General features: G+C 47.8%; 1 protein-coding gene across 2 annotated transcripts in view; it reads right to left on the bottom strand.

The window, feature by feature from the left end:
* RASA3 (RAS p21 protein activator 3) overlaps positions 1–17,499 on the bottom strand; it is a 215,786-nt gene that overhangs the window by 6,469 nt on the left and 191,818 nt on the right. The window contains exons 19-22 of one of the 2 annotated variants that reach the window (XM_058278341.1): positions 13,082–13,188; positions 11,335–11,417; positions 4,004–4,212; positions 2,344–2,447 (exon numbers count right to left, since the gene is read on the bottom strand). In XM_058278341.1, the coding sequence (XP_058134324.1) occupies positions 2,344–2,447; positions 4,004–4,212; positions 11,335–11,417; positions 13,082–13,188 (503 nt within the window). Of the gene's footprint in view, positions 1–2,343; positions 2,448–4,003; positions 4,213–11,334; positions 11,418–13,069; positions 13,189–17,499 lie in introns of both variants that reach the window. The other variant, XM_058278340.1, reaches the window with a different exon arrangement.

Raw genomic sequence — 17,499 nt, 5'->3', positions numbered from 1 at the left:
AACCTTTTGGCTGAGCAAAGCACAATGAGATAAGAGTGTGGCCTGCAAGCAAAAAAGAATGAAACGGACCATGTATTTCATAATCACATGAGACACTGTGCTCGATGCAGATGTCATCCCATTCAATCGAACCAGAAACTCTGGGAAATGGGCATTTATGCCAATTTTTAGATCAAGAAACAAGTGCTTTGTTCCAGGACACCTCACTAATAAGCAGTGAACCTTAGTCACTAGTAAGCAGGCTGCCCTTACAGAAAGCTTGCCTGCATTTATCACAGTCCAACCTCCAAACCCCAATGCCAGCCATGCAGCACAGGATCTCACTGAGCCCTGTGCAAATCCTAACTTGCTTGAAATACTGGGTTTCACTCTGTCACAACTTTAGGAGGAATATTAAAAAATGAGAGCATGTCCACAGGAGACTGGCTTGGGGGTGAAGCCATGCAGCATAAGGGAAGTTGAGGCAACTAAGTGCTTAACCATTTCTTCTTATACAGGTGACTACAAGATAGCTTTCTCCAGTGTTAAAAGGCTGTCATTTGCAGGAGGAAAGGACTTCCTACATTGGATGGATATGGGTTGAGGGTCTTTAGGCAATTAGAACTCTCCTACAACACTGTCATTTAAAAGGTGACTCTATGCTTCTGTGTCTGTTTCCTTCCTGTAGGAAAAGAAGCCTGAAGGAGATGAGCTCTAACATGTCCAATTGTTTTCACACTCTATGAATCCATTTTGTCAAGATAATTCATGTACTGGGAGGAATATACTAGAATGTGTGAGACCCCTTTTCATCCTCCCATCCTCCCATCCTCCCATCCACCCATCCTCCCATCCACCCATCCTCCCATCCTCCCATCCACCCATCCACCCATCCACCTAACAAACAGGCATGAATCCTTGCTTTGTGCCAGGCACTGAGGCAAGTAAGACATGCTGTGCTCTCAAAAGAGTAGTGAATAGATCAGAAACAATGATAATAGAGATAACATAGGCTATTGGGGACCAATGCAAAACCTACTTGGGGACAAGAGCTCAGGAAAGCTTCTGGGAGGAGATAATGCCTGGGCTGAGACTTAAAGAACAAATAGGTGCTATCTAGACCAAGCAGGGCCAAGGCATTCCAGGCAGCAGCAGGAGCAGAGGCACGGGGCGTGGAAATGGGTGGCGGTGGGGAAAAGCCCCTGGCCACGTGGCATTGCTGGGGAGCAAGGCGAGAGGCAGGGAGTGGTGAGAGGAGGCTGCAAGGCAGCAGGGCCCTGATCAGCCTCGTGATGACGGCATCTCACAGTGGCCACAACTTCTCCAGGTTCCTGGATCCTGCCTGCCCCCTTGTCTCGCCCACCTCTACACACAGGCTGGGAAGGGACGTCACCTTAGCTCCACTGTCTGCCACCTTGGGGCCATGGTGCAAAGTTCCACCTTAGGACTTTGGAGCCAGGTCCTGTGTTAAGCCTGCGTGGTGGGGGAGAAAGACCCTGATGGTGTGTGTCCGTGTACATATGTGTGCATACACGTGTGCCTGCTTGGGTGCCCATGTGTGTACCAGGATGTGTCAGAACTGATGCCCCATGGAGGCGAGGCCTTCAGGAGCTTAGAGACTCGTGGCTGCACAGAAGCCAGAGCAGGACGAAGTAGCTTCCAGGTCGAGGCATGCACCTGACAATTTCTGGGTTAGATCAGAAGAACAAGGGAAAAAAAATCTAACAAGCTTATGTCCAGACACATTCTGTTTTACTTCACATTTAGAGTGGGGCTTAGGGGCACCTATCTGGCTACTCTCCTAATAGTGGATCTGAGACCCATCAGATCCCAAAGTAGAAACAAATGCAGTTTCCTGGCCTTCCAGTGTTATGTCTGCTGCTTCTCCTAAAGTATAGTCCCCAAACGATCAATCTCAACATCATTTAATTTTTGTCCTACCTAGAATTTTTGTTTAATTCTATAAAGTATGGACAGTATTTAAATGTCAATGACAATTAAGACTGCATAGAGTACTAGAAGTATGCAGTAGTGGCTGTGCACACACACACATACACACACACACACAACCTTTGGATAACACAAAAGACTGAAATTCTCAGTATGTACATAGAGAGAGTTAAATGTAACTTTTCCCAAATAGCTGCCTAACCTGCAGAAAGCTTTTTTACATCAGTGCTACAAAACAAAGGCCTGCACAGAAACAAAAAATACACCAGAAGCTTCCGAATGAGTTCCTCTGACTTGCGCTCGTGAGTCTCTGGAGAGTGACTCCACGCGATACCAGGACCTGGGCTACGCTTCACCAAAGCTGCCTTATGCATCTTGCTTGAAAGCTGCTGGGCTCCGACTTCCTGTCCTTACCTTGCATTTTCTCCAGTTTATTCATATACAGGTTGAAGAGAGAATAGATGCGCTCTGTTTCCCGGTCTCCATCTATATCAAGCTGGATGTTTGCTGGAAGACCGCTGCGGGCACCAACAGAACAGAAAGATAAAAATGTTTATTTGAAACAATGGTGTTAATTGTAGTATAAATAATTTAAAATCCCTAAAGGAAGAAGATAAAGTGGTTTGACTTGGAAACCTATCTCGGACTTCAGGGTGGTTGGCAAGGAGGCTACAGTCCCCAGGGAGGGGGGGCGGGGTAGGGCATCTGGGTGGTGGGTGAAATCAGGATCAGGGGATGGGACACAGCCTGGGGAGACAGGAGGCGTTTCCTTACCCAAGATCTGCTACAGCAACAAACAGAGTAGACGTGTTTTTAAAAACACTGACCTAGAATAAAAAACCACCCTTGACAGATGCCAGCAGGTGACTGTCCTCTGGGCAGGCTGTGGGTGAAGGAGCCAAGGGCCCAGAGGACGCCCCAGGTGGGGACAGGGCGGGGTTCTCCCTCCCTCCGATGCTGCTGTGGACTCTGCGGAGATGGCATCAAAGCAGCCCACAGTGCGAGGGGCAGAGGAGACACGCTTTCCTTGCTGCTCTGGCACTGCTGCTGGTGGGGGCTGAGCCTCTCCCGGGACGGGTGCCGCGGGCAGGCCCAGAGGGAAAGACGCCGGGGCTTTGATCCAACGCAGGAACCTGCGTTGGAGCCCTGTGGGCCCTATCCTCTCGGAGTCTCCGCTTCTTCATCGTTAACCCTGCGTGGAGCTCCTACGTCAAAGCGTTGTGCGAGGATTAGCTGAGGGCTTGTGCATCAAGCACGTAACACCCCTCCTCGACGTGGGTGTTGTTACACCACGGTATCACCATATCATTACTGTTTTGTTATTGCTGTTGTCGGCATCCTTTGCACAAGCCACATCTAACATAACCAGGGGACAGGCCAGGGTTTGCTGGGCCCGGCCGCCTTCCCTCAGGACAACAAAAGTGACCCTGAGCACCCCAGGAAGCTCAGGAGGCCCAGCTAAAGGAGCCACGAGGGGCGTGAGCTGCCTCCTTCTCCAAAAGGCAGAGAAGAGTACGCCCAGTACCTCAGGTGGAGAAGTAAGAAGGGGTGCTTTACTTAAACCACCACGCAGCTCCTCAGGGCAATGGAATAAGGCAGCACCTGGCCTGCACAGTGTCCCCATCTTTTATCCTGCCTCACCCTATCTCTCTGCTTTTTCTCCTCAGCCCTTTGCAGTTTGCCATGAATACACATTTTTAAGTACCTGTGAACTCCAGTCACAGGGAAACAGGGAAACAGCGGGTGTTGTGGAAGGGCCAGACCTCATGGCCCATCCATACGGGCCCTGTGAGAAGCTGAAAAAGGTGCTTCCTCTGGGTGGAGAGAGCGGTGCGTTGGCCCCTCCTCAGACAGTTTAGAAAACACCTCCTGTGGGTACGTGGCTTGCTGAGTGGTTCGGGCCCAGCTGCTCTTTGTAAAGTGCGCAGAGCGGACGACCGTCCTTGGGCACTCTGGGTGGCTGGGAAGCGAGGCCCTGGCAGGCAGCCCACTCTGAGCATTGGCCTCAGGCCGTGCCCCACGCCGTGGCTGCCCCACGGCCATGCCAGCAGAGCGCCACGGGTCCTCGACTTACCCGGTACAGGGAGTGCAGCCGGGGGCGGTTTCCGAGGAGGCCTTGCAGCACAGCCAGTGGCCGTTCAGGTAGGCGGAGGGGTGGTAGACGGTGAGGCGCTTCTTGTTGCACTGGCTGACCTTGGTGAGGATGTCGATCCAGTCCTTGGCCTCCACACAGTTGTTGGCCTGGATGTACAGTGCCCGCTCGGGCTGAATGACCTGGAACATCTGAGGGAAGCCGAGCGCGGGCTCAGGAGGGAGTGGAAAGCTCCGGTCCCTGGAAAGTGCTTTCAAGGCTTCGAGCAACCCTCTGGCACTTTGCACCCTAAACTTCAAAGTTCTAGGAGGTGGCTGGCGATCAGTGCTGGTGCTTGAAAAAGGAGGACACGGAGCCCCCCTGCAGCCCGGGGGATGCTGCTCTGAGCACCAGGAGGGGGTTGTGGGCAGTACGGGCCTCTTTGCTAGTCCTTGAACTCGATGTGCCAGAAGTCAAAGGGCCTTCCTTGGGAGGACAAGCGGAGGACAGGGAGGCAGCTGGGGCTGTGGGGAACCCAAGAAAGCTCAGGAGACGAGCGCTATTCTCAGCCTGGGGTCCTCGCTGAGCCGCCCCGGCTGAGTCGTCTCCTGCCCTTCAGGAGCTGCGGGCTTCTGACTTGAAAAGCAAAGGGGATGACACTGCTTCCCGCCCGCACAGCGCGAGCCGCCCTGAAGTTTGCCCGTGTGCCTGTACATATACACATACACACACACACACAAGCTGGGCCGTTTCTTTTAGTCTTTATTGGTTTATAAACTGGGTATGGGCTTTGCAAAGGTGCTTCAGAGTTCATGCCCACTCACCCTCTGTCCTTACGTCCCCTGGCTCCCAGGCCTGGCTCCCAGCCCGGTGGAGCTGCACGTTACTCACCCAACTGCTGTGGGGTTCCTGCCTCTGAGCTTTCGCACATGCTGCTCTTCCTGCCTGGAAAGCACTTCCCTTCCCCCACTCGAGCACCTGGGTGACATCTCTTCCTCCTTTCCTCTGTGTGGCTTCTCTGAGCCCCTACTATCTTTCCCATTTATTAGTCAATCAACCAACATCATTGTCTACTCTATGCCAGGCACTATGCTAGGTCCTGGTGATACAGCACTACCCATGGTTTCTGCCCTCCTACAGCTTCTAGTCAGCAAAAAAGGCAAAGGTAAACACAAAGTTCTGGGTGTTCTGTAGGGTGAAAACCTCATATGGGGGTCAGGAAAGGACTCCCGAAACAGGTATCCTCCAATGAGGTCAGAGGATGGTGAAGAATTCATCGGCAAAGAGAGGAAACGGGGGTGGGGTGATGGGGAGAGTGCTCCAGGCAGAAGGAATGGGAGGTACAAAGGCCCTGAGGCCAGAGAGAAGGTTGGGTGTTCCCAGAAGGGAACCAAAGCCAGGCTGCTCACAGAAAATGGGCAATGAGCAGGAGAGGCGGGCAGGGTCAGAGAGCTCCGGGGGCTTACCGGCTAGTCTTTATCCAAAGGACAAAGAGAGTGATATGATTAGAGGGGTGAGGCGAGACTGGGGAGGTGGCTGCCCTAGGAGCCTTTACCAGCGGGAGCACAGAAAGGAAGAACAGAAGTAGATGGGTGCTGAGAAGACCAGGAGCAGACCCACCAATAGGATTTCTGAGGACTGAGTGTGGGGGGAGGGGTAAGGATGGAGTGAGGTTCCTACGCGCACAGTGGGGGACCCCTTACAGAGACCAGGAACCCCCTCTCTGCCCACAAGCACCGTGGGACACTTCTCGAAGTTTGCACGAATGTGTTCATGTGGCCGCGATCTCCACTTGAGGCTTCCCGGGCCTCCGTGTGGAGGAATTCTGTCCTGTCGGTCATCACAGGCCTGGCCCCTCCTATGGGGGCACATAGTAGGCCTTCAAAAATGCCTTTCGCGTCGAATTGAACGTTAGCTCTAGTAGTTGCTGCCGTGGACACGAGCGCTCTGGGAAGCTAGCTGGCTTTGGGGAAGGCAGCAGGAAAAAACAAGCCAACGACCAGACGTGGCTAAAATTAGGAAATTATCTGAAACCTAAATTAAGGGTGTGATGGAATGAACCACGGCTCACAGGTGCTTCCAGGGCATTTTTCACATTTGCTTCCTTCCACAAGACGGTCTGGGAACACCACAGGCCTTGAGGGACAGCGTTCCCAGGCTCCCCTCGCTGCTATTCTGAGAGGGCCCTGGCGGGCAGCAGCCACATGAGTCATCTCGGCCTTGTCCCTCCTCCCTCTGCTGGGGACAGCCTTGCTCTGAATCACAGGCCTGGGTAACGGGCACCGTGAGGAGGTGACATCCCGCAGACATGCCCTGCTCTGCCCTTAGGATACTCCTTAAGGCTCAAGGCAACGACAAGGGCATTTCAGGCTCCTAGAGAAGGTACTGCGGGGGTGCGAACGCCTCTCAGGTCAGGAAAGACACCCCACACCTCCCCCTAGGTGACCTGTTGGCCTAAGAAATTGTCCTCAAATCGTTCTGGGAGGGGTGAGGTCTGCTGGTCTCCGAGGTGACCAGAAATGGCCTTGGGACGAGCATGCACTCCATATATAGATGAGGGGAAGCCGCTGTCTGGGGCCCTAGGCCCTGGGGGGTGGCAGAGCTGCAGGACCAGCCTCACCCCCCCCACCCCGTCCTCCTGCCCAAGCCGACAGAAACTGCCTGCTGACTGGGACGACTGAAAGCCCCCTGAGAGCAAATCCAAATACGGACGTGGGCGCGGCGTGACCCTCCTTGAGGACACAAACTGGTTACTGACTGCTGGTTAGGTCATCGGGATTCGGTCGCTCCCCAACCCCCAGCTAAACCAGGCTGCCTTGTCCATGGCAGTATCAGTGCAGGGTTAGGCGCCTACTGAATATCTGACAGTTGAACTCTAGGAGTGAACAATTCACTGCAAGATGGAGAGAGAGAGGAAGACAGACATGGAACGAGGGTGGAAAAAGAATGAATCAGAGAGGAGGAAGGTCAGAGAGACGGAGCCTGAGGACAGAGCTAGGAAAATATTCCCCATCTATTAGCTGCCTTGGAAGTATAACTTAACCCTCTCTCGCCTTAGAGTTGCTTTTCTATAAATTATGAACAATAATGTGTATTGCTGAGCACTGGTGTGAGAAGGAATGAAAATACTCTTTGGAGAGTGGCTGGTGTGCAATGTGTCCTCCATACGTTTCTATAATATATGAAAATAATTGATGGTGGAAACATAAATTAGCACCATCCTCTAGAGGGCTAGCGATCACCAGTGAGCGGCTCTCTCCAGCACCTGAAGAAAACCACTGCTCCAATAATGAGCAGGTTTGTAAGGGTTTGTGGCTCTGAAAGTCAAGCCTGTTGAGCAGATAACCTCTCAGCTCTCAAGGAATGTTCCCCGTGGTTGGGTAGAGCCAGACAATCATATGACGGCAATGAAGATGTGCGGGGTCAGATAAATAAGCAATGACTGGAGAGGCCCAGGAAGGGAGGGCTGCTGGGCTGGGTGGGCTGGGGGTCTGGAGAAAGAGAAAGAGTGACAGTGATGAGTTAGGAGCCACTCAACATAGGGGGCATGGGCTCTAAGAGGTGGTGGGTCTGGGTCTGAATTCTTCACTCCCACCCCAACTCCGACCCCGATAATGAGCTGTGGGAGCTCCAGCAAGTTCCTTCAACCTCGCCTAACCTCAGTCTGTGCATTTGAAAACTCAGGACAGTTATGAGAATTAAATGATCCTAGGAAATGTACATAAAGCCCTGGAGATGGTGCTTGATGGAGTTTTCAATAATGAACATTAGGGACAGAGAGTTATGGTTTTGCCTTTGAGGGCCACTTAGCTGAAAGGTGCAGCTAAGCCAAGAACGTTGCCAGTGATCAAAATGCAATTCCATCCTCCAGACACAGCCATTGATCTTAGGCAAAACACAAGGAATAATTTGTCTGAATTTTAAAAAGAAAATAAAAATAATTATCCAACACTCTAAGAATACCTCTCTTCTACCTCGTTGAGGCAAGGTCTCTTTTTGGCAAAGGATTCCAAATTACTATACTAGGTTCTACCTATTGCAGGGTCCTGCTTGACTGCGCTCTTTCCCAAAGTTCTATTCAATAAATTATAAAGGGAAATGAATGAACTTTTTGTTGTGGTCCGAGTATTAGCTAAGCACTTTAAGCATTCTCTTTAATTTAGTCCTTGCAGCAACCTGGCAGATGAGTACTGTTATCTCCATTTTATGGGTGAGGAAAGGAGGGTCACTAACATGTCCCAGCTGGGCAGCGGCAGAGAGGCAACAGGTATCATCATCCCTGGATGGCGGACAGGCACAGGGCTCGTCAGCCCCTGAAACCAATGTGGATGTCATGTTCACCTAAGGCTTTGGCCATCAGCGAACTGAGCTTCAAGCCAACTCTCTTTATCTTTGGAGAGCGCAATTCAGTGTCATTGGGGAGAATAATGTCCCGCAGCAGCCTCCTTCCACCCAGTGAACTGGGCTGACTTTCTGTCCACTCAGACCCTCCACCAGCCCTGCCCACAGGCCACCCCCTCCCGCTCGCCCTCCAGGAGGAAGTGCAGAGCGGCAGGAAACAGCCTCAATGGGAGCGCTGTGGGAGAGGGCAACGGGAGCAGGGTTCCCACCAGAGAAGCCATTCACAAGTAACAGAGACAGGAAACTCCTCACATTTTCTTTCAAGGGAAGTTACAATTGTTAACGGTGAGGTGGAAGATCCAAACGGCTCAGCGCATCTCACACACACCCACCCCGCTCAGCCCAAGATCACAGGCTTCCCGCATCTTTAAAGTGCCAGCTGAGGACACATTTGTGCATTTTTTATTTCTTATTGATAACCTCACCTAGCTCCACAGAAGACTCCAGGTGTCATATAAAATGTATCCAACGAAAGAGAAAAAAATAATATATATATATATATATATATGGAAACTATTAAGCACAGGGAAATATAAATAAAGCAGCTCTCTAGACTGCAGAGGTATAAATATGCAGATATTTATGCACTTTCAGATGAAAATGAACCAAAAAAGTCCCCCATTCACTGAACACTTAATAAATGCCAGGTACCATGCAAATGGCTCTGCTTTGGGCACCTCATTTAATCCAAGCCATGAGAAAAGGGTGTTAATAACCCAGATTGACAGAGGGGGAAACTGAGGACACTTTCACATATCTGGGAGCTAGCCAGGTCGACTCCAGAGCTGCTGGCCTTGATCTGCATTCTTAATTACTCTCCACACACTGCGTCTCTTACAGAAGCTAGGCTAAATTTAGTTGGGAATTCCCTGCTGGATAAAGCTTCAAGGGAAATGTTCAAGGAAAACTTTCGTAAGATCAGATACCATTTCCTCAGGAGAAGCAAGGCTTTTCCTGACACGTGATGTGAAAACGTGCTTCTCACACAGAGCTTCACAGAGGGGGCAAGCAGTGACATGGTGAACTGTCCTCTCCGTGCCCGACAAGGACCTTGCTTCCAATGTGAGCATAAGAAAAAGCAGACTGACTTTTGCTCTGCTTATTTTTAAACTGTCTTCAGACAGTGCACCCTCCTGGCATTTGCTTCTGGGGAAGGCTGCCCTCAAAATCCCCAGCCTCACATGGTCCCTGAGAGTATCCTTAAAGCAAATATAAAATTGAGATTCCCAATGCTGTTTTTAAAAAGCATCTAAGTGGTTAACAAAACTGACCTAAACACTGACAGTTTTATAATCATCTTTCTGCATTTGAGTACACAGCAAATTATTTTCCTTCCATGGCCTAGTTTCAGAGTCTGGCTTTGAAACAACTGAAAATAACTTGTTGCCACTCTCTGTAGGGCGCAAGTAACAGGTGGACTCCTGCAGATGTTGCTGTGGTGGCTTCCATGCAAACCCAATCTGTTTATTTTATTCTCATCAATCCTCTTTAGGAGAGGATTTGGGTATATGGTGTATGCCAGTGGGACTGAGAATTACATCTGCATTTAAAAAGTGTACCAATTTCCAATGGCCAACTCTGAGCCAATTTAAGCATCAAAATAATAATAATGACAACAATGATGAAGATGATGTTCCAACAGTAATGGATTATAGCCCATTGAACAAAATGGGACCCCATGAATCCATAACAATATAAATAAATGAATGAATGAATAAATAAATGGTGGAGAAGAGAAAGCTTTTCCATAATAGAAAGTCAACAAAATAATACTGACAAATCATTGGAGTCAGAAAATCATTATGGATGCTGAAACTAGTAGGTGAAAATTTGAGAAGGAACAGTATATTGACATAGTTCAGTTCAATGCATCTCTCCCAAATTATTTATTAACTACAAGGGAAAAACAGTAACTCTACAGTGCAGAAAACTAATAGACGCCATCCTAACCAGGTGACCAAAGCCAAAATCACGGGCCTCTTGGGATATACAGAGCAGGAACCAACCTCACTTCTATGGTATTCCTGCCAGAATGCATCATGTGAATCTAATCAAGGGAAACCACCAGACAAACCCAAACTGAGGGACATTTTACAAAATAATTGGACTGTGAGCTTAAATATGCCAAGGCCAAGAAATATAAAAAAAGACTGAGGAACTGTTCCAGATCAGAGAAGACTAAAAAGACAACTGAATGTAATATGTGATCCTGGATTGGATGCTGGCCTGGAGGAAACAAAATAACAGCTATAAAAAACATTGGGACAACTGGCAAAATTTAAATACGGACATTGGATTAAGTCATAAGATTGTAGCAACCTCATTTGTTTCTGATCTTGATCACTGTATTGTGATTATATAAACAAAAAATGTCCTTAGTTTTAGGAATTACAGTCTTGAGAAAGTATATATCTTCCCCTTATTTCTCAATGGTTCAGAAAAAAATACAGATTTTATATATGTGCACACAGAGAGAAAGAGAGAATACGGTTAAGCAAATGTGGAAAAATGCAAATAAGTAGTAAATATGGGTAAAGAGAATGTGGGAGCACCCTGTTCTATTCTTGTAACTTTTCTCTAAGTTCTGAAATATATCAAAATAAAAAGTTAAAAAAAATTCTGAAATAGTCCCAGAGACTGTTTCTGGGTGTCCTTTAAAAAAGTCACTTGTGTATTAGCTCAGAACCTCCCATGGAAGCCACAGGGGGAAAGAACCGAAATCTGCTCCCCAGCCCCCCAGCAGAGTCTACTGACCCCGGGGTGATATGCTTTGGCGCATGATTCAGATACAGAAATCACACAGTTCCTTGTGAATACTTCCTATGGGGAGGGGGGGGGGAACAAAGGAAGTCATGTCCATTTTTAGAGAGAGAAGGAAACCAAATTAGAACCATTTTATGCAGTGGGCAGGGCATCTTGGAGACAGCACTCACGTTTTTCATTTTGAAGGACTCCTCCTCCAATTTCTCCACTGCCAGAATGTTCTCGATAGGAATGCTGTAGAGAGGCTGGTCTCCTGCAGGAGCCAACACAGAGAGAAAAGTTAATGAGCAAGGCAGTGGGGCTCGGCTCTTTGCTCTCAATTCGATGGCTCTGGTCCACCATCCCCAGAGAAGCCATTCACTCCAAGGCATCAAGGAAAGGCTGGGTTCCCTTGGCCCTTGGCCAGCAGGGAGGCTTCTGCATGAGCTCAAGTTCATCTCTGCTAAAGAGCTGTGGGGGCAGGGCAGGGAGGAGGCATTCATTCAGTTCTCTTCTTTCTGCTGCCCATAAAAGCCAGAGACTCTAGCTAAGTAAGTTAATAAACGAAGGCCCAGTGCATGTGGGGGATGTTGGGCGGGGCGGTGCGGAGAAGGACCTCAGGACCAGGACCGGGTTACAGGACACCTTTGCTGGCAGGTGCTTGGGCCTCTCCTTCACTGCTGGGTGCCTCTCTTGCTGCCTTACCCCCACAGGACTCATATACTGGGATAGAAATCTTTTCAAAATTATGCAAAAGTTTCTCCATATATCACCTTCTCCAGGAAACATGTTGCCCAAAACTTTTAGGAGACATGACTTCCTCAACATTTCACTACTTAGATCTGGGCCAGTTCCAAACCAAACAGCCAGACTGGGACAAAGAACCGTAATTTCTACAACTTGTACGGTGACGAGGTTATCCACATCTCCACCCTCGCTCTCGCCACCACCTTCCCACCCCCAAAACTGCACACAGTGGAAGCAAAACATCACCTATACAAATGTCTTTTTATACTCTGAAGCCTGGCCAGGCCACTTAGGTTTTAAAGAAACTTCTTTCACTGTGCAAAGCCTTCCCCTGGTAACAGGACGCACAGCTTTAAAAAATTAAAAGCACTTTCTTTTCTCTCTCAAGAATATATTTAAATGACCGCATTTGATCCATTTTCTTTAGTGCTCATATCCTAAAGGTAAGAAGGGGATTTATCTTTGTTTTCTGGTCGTGAAGGGATGGCAGAACAATGGGACAGGAAAGAAGCAGAATGGCTCCAGTTTGGGGGACAGGGGTGGGGGGAGGGGCAATAATGTTTGTGATAAGGAAACAGGAAAAAAGAGATTTGGGAAAGGGGGAAACACATCTTGAGGACAGTCGTTTTGCATTTATTGATTTTATAGGGAACTGGATTTCCCTGAAGACTGAGTTTTCCTCACCTTTCAAAGGAGCAGAGTAACTGAAGCATAATGGCGTCTATTAAGCCAACAAAATCCTTGGTGAAGCACAGAGCTCTGAAGTGGCTTAAAAGCCAAGGCTCTGGTGTGGACCATTGACCATGAGGTGCAACGGTACTCAGAGATGTATTCACCAAGTGCAATGAATGTCTCATGATGATGGAGGAGGTTGTTGTTATGGGGGGAGGAGTGGGGTGAGGGGGGTGGGGGGTATATGGGGGCCTCATATTTTTTTAATGTAACATTAAAAAAATAAATAAAGACCAAAAAAAAAAAAGCCAAGTGCTATTAAAACCCTCCCTCCTTTTGCAGGCTGTCTGATGTCCAGAGGGCTGGGTATCCTCACTATTCCATTCAACATTTCACACACTGTAGGACAGACCTTTTTGGCTCCTTAGTTTTCTCTTCAGAAAAGCAGCAGTTAATCCCACCGGGAGCCTCTGAATAAAGGAAGGTGAAATCAAGTAAAAAGCGAACCTTTCTTGTTACCTTTGCTTTTCTGATAGGTAAATTCATGGTTTGTCAGGCGAAACCATCTTTTCTTAAAATTCTTCATCCCAAAGCGTTTTCTTCCTTGTGCCCTCTTAATCATGAACCTATTGTAAACAAGACACACTGGCTGCAGTCACCTCTTTACATCTGGCACTGCCCTTCCCGCTCCAACACACCCTGGAATCCAGATGTGCAGTCGCTTTTACAACTAATTTGCCACTTTTCATATTTAGGATACCTGAAGCAGAACATAGATTTTTAATACTTTATAAATTTATTTTCAAGTGATGAGATTAAAAAATCAAAAAGCAAATGCCTCTACTTTTGAAAGAATTAGCCTCTGTAATTATTTTAAATTGCAAGCTGGTGATGACCATGAGTTTTATTAAGACCTCCAACAAAACAGCCAAACTCGGCCCCATCTCCCATACTGAATCATTCAGCAGCATTCTAGGCTAATAAAATATCAACAAGAAATGCTCTTAAAAAGAAATATGCCAGCAACAGTTTCACAGAGCCTTGTGTAGGTCTATTTTGGAAAGCAAAGTGAGGGGTGTTGAAGTAACTCATCAACAAAACCTTTATCTATTGTAATTGTAGGTATTCCATATTTTTGTATATCCAAGAGGTTGAAAGCAGCAAATCTCCCATTCCTTTCATTACTGAACCCCTCTGAATGGAGGCTTCCGCTTCACCCCAATACTCCTGAACACAAAGTAGGGATGAGAAAGGGGGCTTGTGGAGCAGTCGAGAAATGGAATTTCCCACCTCTTCCCTTTGCTCTCAGTATCCCATAAAAAGGAACAAGCAGGGAAGTAGACGTGGCTCAACTGACAGAGTGTCCATCTACCATATGGAGGGTCCACGGTTCAATCCCCACAGCCTCCTGACCCGTGTGGTAAGCTGGCCCATGCATAGTGCTGCCGCACACGAGAAGTGCCGTGCCCCTACATGGGGGTGCCCCACACGCAAGTAGTACACCCGGAAAGGAGAGCTGCCCGGTGTGAAGAAAGCAGACTGCCCAGGAGTGGCATTGCACACACAGAGAGCTGACGCAGCAAGATGATGCAACAAAAAAAGAGACGCAGTTTCTCAGTGCTGCCAGATAATGCAAATGGATGCAGAAGAACATATAGCGAATGGACAGAGAGAGCAGACAATGGTGGGAGAGGGGAGAGAAATAAATAAAATAAATCTTAAAAAAAAAAAAAGGAACAAGCAGATCAAGTATAAGAAATACATTGGTGGTGAGCTAGAAGATGATTATACCATGGACCCAACATCAGAGTGTCCACTGGGTTCTCGGCACCGAGATGCCTCCCTGCCTTGTCCTGGAGAGCCTGCAGGCCCCAGAAGAAATGGAATGGGCTCTCTGCCTTCACAGCCAGCCCTACATTTGGAAACTGCTTTTATAGGCAAGGTGTAAATGCAATTGTGTGTCTCCTGGTGCCAGAGCTCTTGAGGAGGTGAGTCCTCTCTTCCCCATGACACAAAGTGAATGACCACAGGGACATTTGGATGCAAAGACATAGGGTTTAGGTTCCCATGTCACCAGCTGCTAGTGAAGTTTGGCTCTCCATGAAGACTGCCAGCACCTGCCACCATGTTCCTTGAGATTCAGGAAGAGCAGACAATAATAAAGTCTAAGAGATGGGGTTGAGAGAGAAAAGCCTTGAGAAATTGAAAGAAATCATCAAAATGGTGGAAACTATTAAAAAACTCATGGAGGAGAAGCCAGTCAACCATGACTCCTCAATAAAAGATCAAAATGAGATGCAGGACTACAAGGACTCTTCCCTTCCAAACTGAGAAACTTCACAAAGTAATAGAAGACAAAGAAAAACCCAGGGACCTCGCAAATAGTCCCACAAAGAGTAAAAGGGAATGTTCATTCATAGGATTTATACAGCATCACAGGTTTCCTGGAATATACATGCCAAATCCCATATGCAATCCTTCAACCCTGGAAAGTATTTTGTTTGAAACAAATGGCTGGGGTGTTCCTGGAAGCCTGAGCAGCACAGAGGTAAGGGCAGGCTTCTCAATTTGGGAATCAGACTGGAGGCTTAGACTGGCAGGTTTGCTAATGGCATCCAAATGTGCCAAAGAGCCATGACGTCCTTTCCCACATCCAGACAAACCCACCTGCAGCTGCTGCTCACAAACTGCAGCTCTTCCCCCAGCTCAAGGAACTTGCCACCGACTCCTCACATTTTACCTGGGTGGACTATTACCATCAACTGCCTGTATTGTTAGTTTAAGAGTCCTTAGCCCAGCAGTCAGCAGGCCAAGCAAGAAGAGACACAAAAATAATCAGACCAAGGGAAATGGAAAACAGCAGTAGAAAAATTAAGAAAAGCAAAGTTGGGGGTGAGGATGATGGGAAAAAATGAAATACATATTTTACTTAAAAAAAAACATGAAATGTACAATTACGCTAAGGAACCGAAGCAGAGGAGAAGAGCACAGCTTGATTTAGGTAACCATAATATATCAAGACATGGGGTTAAAGAAACTTTTGCACAGATGCTTTTGAGAGAGATATATGAAGCAGGATGTTCACGGCAACAGCGCTTGAGGGAGCAAAGTGTTGAAGGCAGCCTGGCCACCCACCAGAAGGGGAGTGGAGAAGTAAACTGAGAGTAAATTTAAATTCCAAACAAGTGTACACAGAACAGGACTAGGTGTTTTCCGGAGAAACACATGCAAATAAACCGATGTGGGTGGACTAGAAGACCGCTCAGTAAATACTGATAGTGGTGCATGCAGGAGAGGCTTGGCATGGACCAGTGGGGATTTCACTTGTGGCACAAATCGAATAGTATGTGGGCCTGAGGTCCACAAAGTTAAAATAAAATTTTTTTCAAAGATGCTGGATCATTCAACAGCTAACTTAGAGAGTGAAAATTCTTATTATAAATATTTTTGGCTAGAGGGTTGCTTTAAAATATAATTTTCTGGGGCCTTAAATATACAAGATGCTGTGCATACATTTATTATATACTACATTCCTGGAGCTCATCTATCTCCCATGTGAAGTGGAGTAGATTTGTGTAGCATTCCAGCATTAAGTGCAGAGAAATCTGCCAGGTTCTTTTATTGAAAAATTATTTATTGAGGATCTACTAACTGCCAGATTTTGTGCCAGGTACCTCATTAACCAGGTAAATATTTCTAACTGTGATCAAATTTAATACATGGAGTTGGAGAGGCAGGGGTTTTAAAAATCATTAGTGAGTGGTTAAGAATTAGACTAAAAACCAAATATTTTGGTTCCATGTAAGCATGAATTAAATTCAACACATACATGTTATAGGGAAGCGGATGTGACTCAACTGATAAAGAGTCCGTCTACCATATGGGAAGTCTAGGGTTCGATACCCAGCGCCTCCTGACCCATGTGGTAAGCTGGCCCACGCGCAGAGCTGCCGTGCGCAAGGAGTGCCGTGTCATGCAGTGGTGCCCCCCATGAAGGGGTGCTCCACGCATAAGGAGTGTGCCCTGAAAGGAGAGCTGCCTCACACGAAAAAAGTGCAGCTGCCCAGGAGTGGCGCCACACACATGGAGCTGACGCAGCAAGATGACACAACAAAAAGACACAGAGGGAAGCGGACTTGGCCCAACAGATAGGGTGTCCACCTACCACATGGGAGTTCCATGGTTCATACCCTGGGCCTCCTTGACCCTTGTGGAGCTGGCCCATGCACAGTGCTGATGCACGCAAGGAGTGCTGTGCCACACAGGGGTGTCCCCTGCGTAGGGGAGCCCCACGCGCAAGGAGTGCGCCCCATAAGGAAGACCGCCCAGTGCGAAAGAAAGTGCAGCCTGTCCAAGAATGGCACCGCACACACGAAGAGCTGATATAACAAGATGATGCAACAAAAAGAAACACAGATTCCTGGTGCCTCTGATAAGAATAGAAGCAATCACAGAAGAACACACAGTGAATGGACACAGAGAGCAGACAACGGGGTGGGGTGGGGGGCGGAGAAGAGGGGAAGGGGAGAGAAATTTAAAAAAATATATATATATGTTTCACATCAAGGTGCATGATGGTCTGCAAGTGACAGCATAAGGAACATCACTGGGTAACTGTCTGCTGTGAGTCGGGGGAAGCACATGGCACAGTAGCACAGAGGAAACCTTCAATAAGCACCAGTAATTATCACTTGTCAATGGTGTGGATATGAATACAGACAAGATATGGCTATCAAACTGGCACATGCCAACAAGGGCAGGCTGGTTGATCCAGAAGTTCTTTAAAGCTGAAATGATAGGTCCAAACCACCAAGATGACATTACACTTGGTTTTGGGACATGATCTAGAAGTACAGGAATGGGAGTCTTGATTGATGGGGTAAAAAATCTCAAGCATTTCAGTGAACCAAAGCCTCTGTGTGGGTCAAAGTGTGATG

The sequence above is a fragment of the Dasypus novemcinctus genome, chromosome 17, assembly GCF_030445035.2.
Source record: "Dasypus novemcinctus isolate mDasNov1 chromosome 17, mDasNov1.1.hap2, whole genome shotgun sequence".
In the NCBI taxonomy this organism is placed as follows: Eukaryota; Metazoa; Chordata; class Mammalia; order Cingulata; family Dasypodidae; genus Dasypus; species Dasypus novemcinctus.
This window is presented reverse-complemented; position numbering and strand designations above follow the sequence as displayed.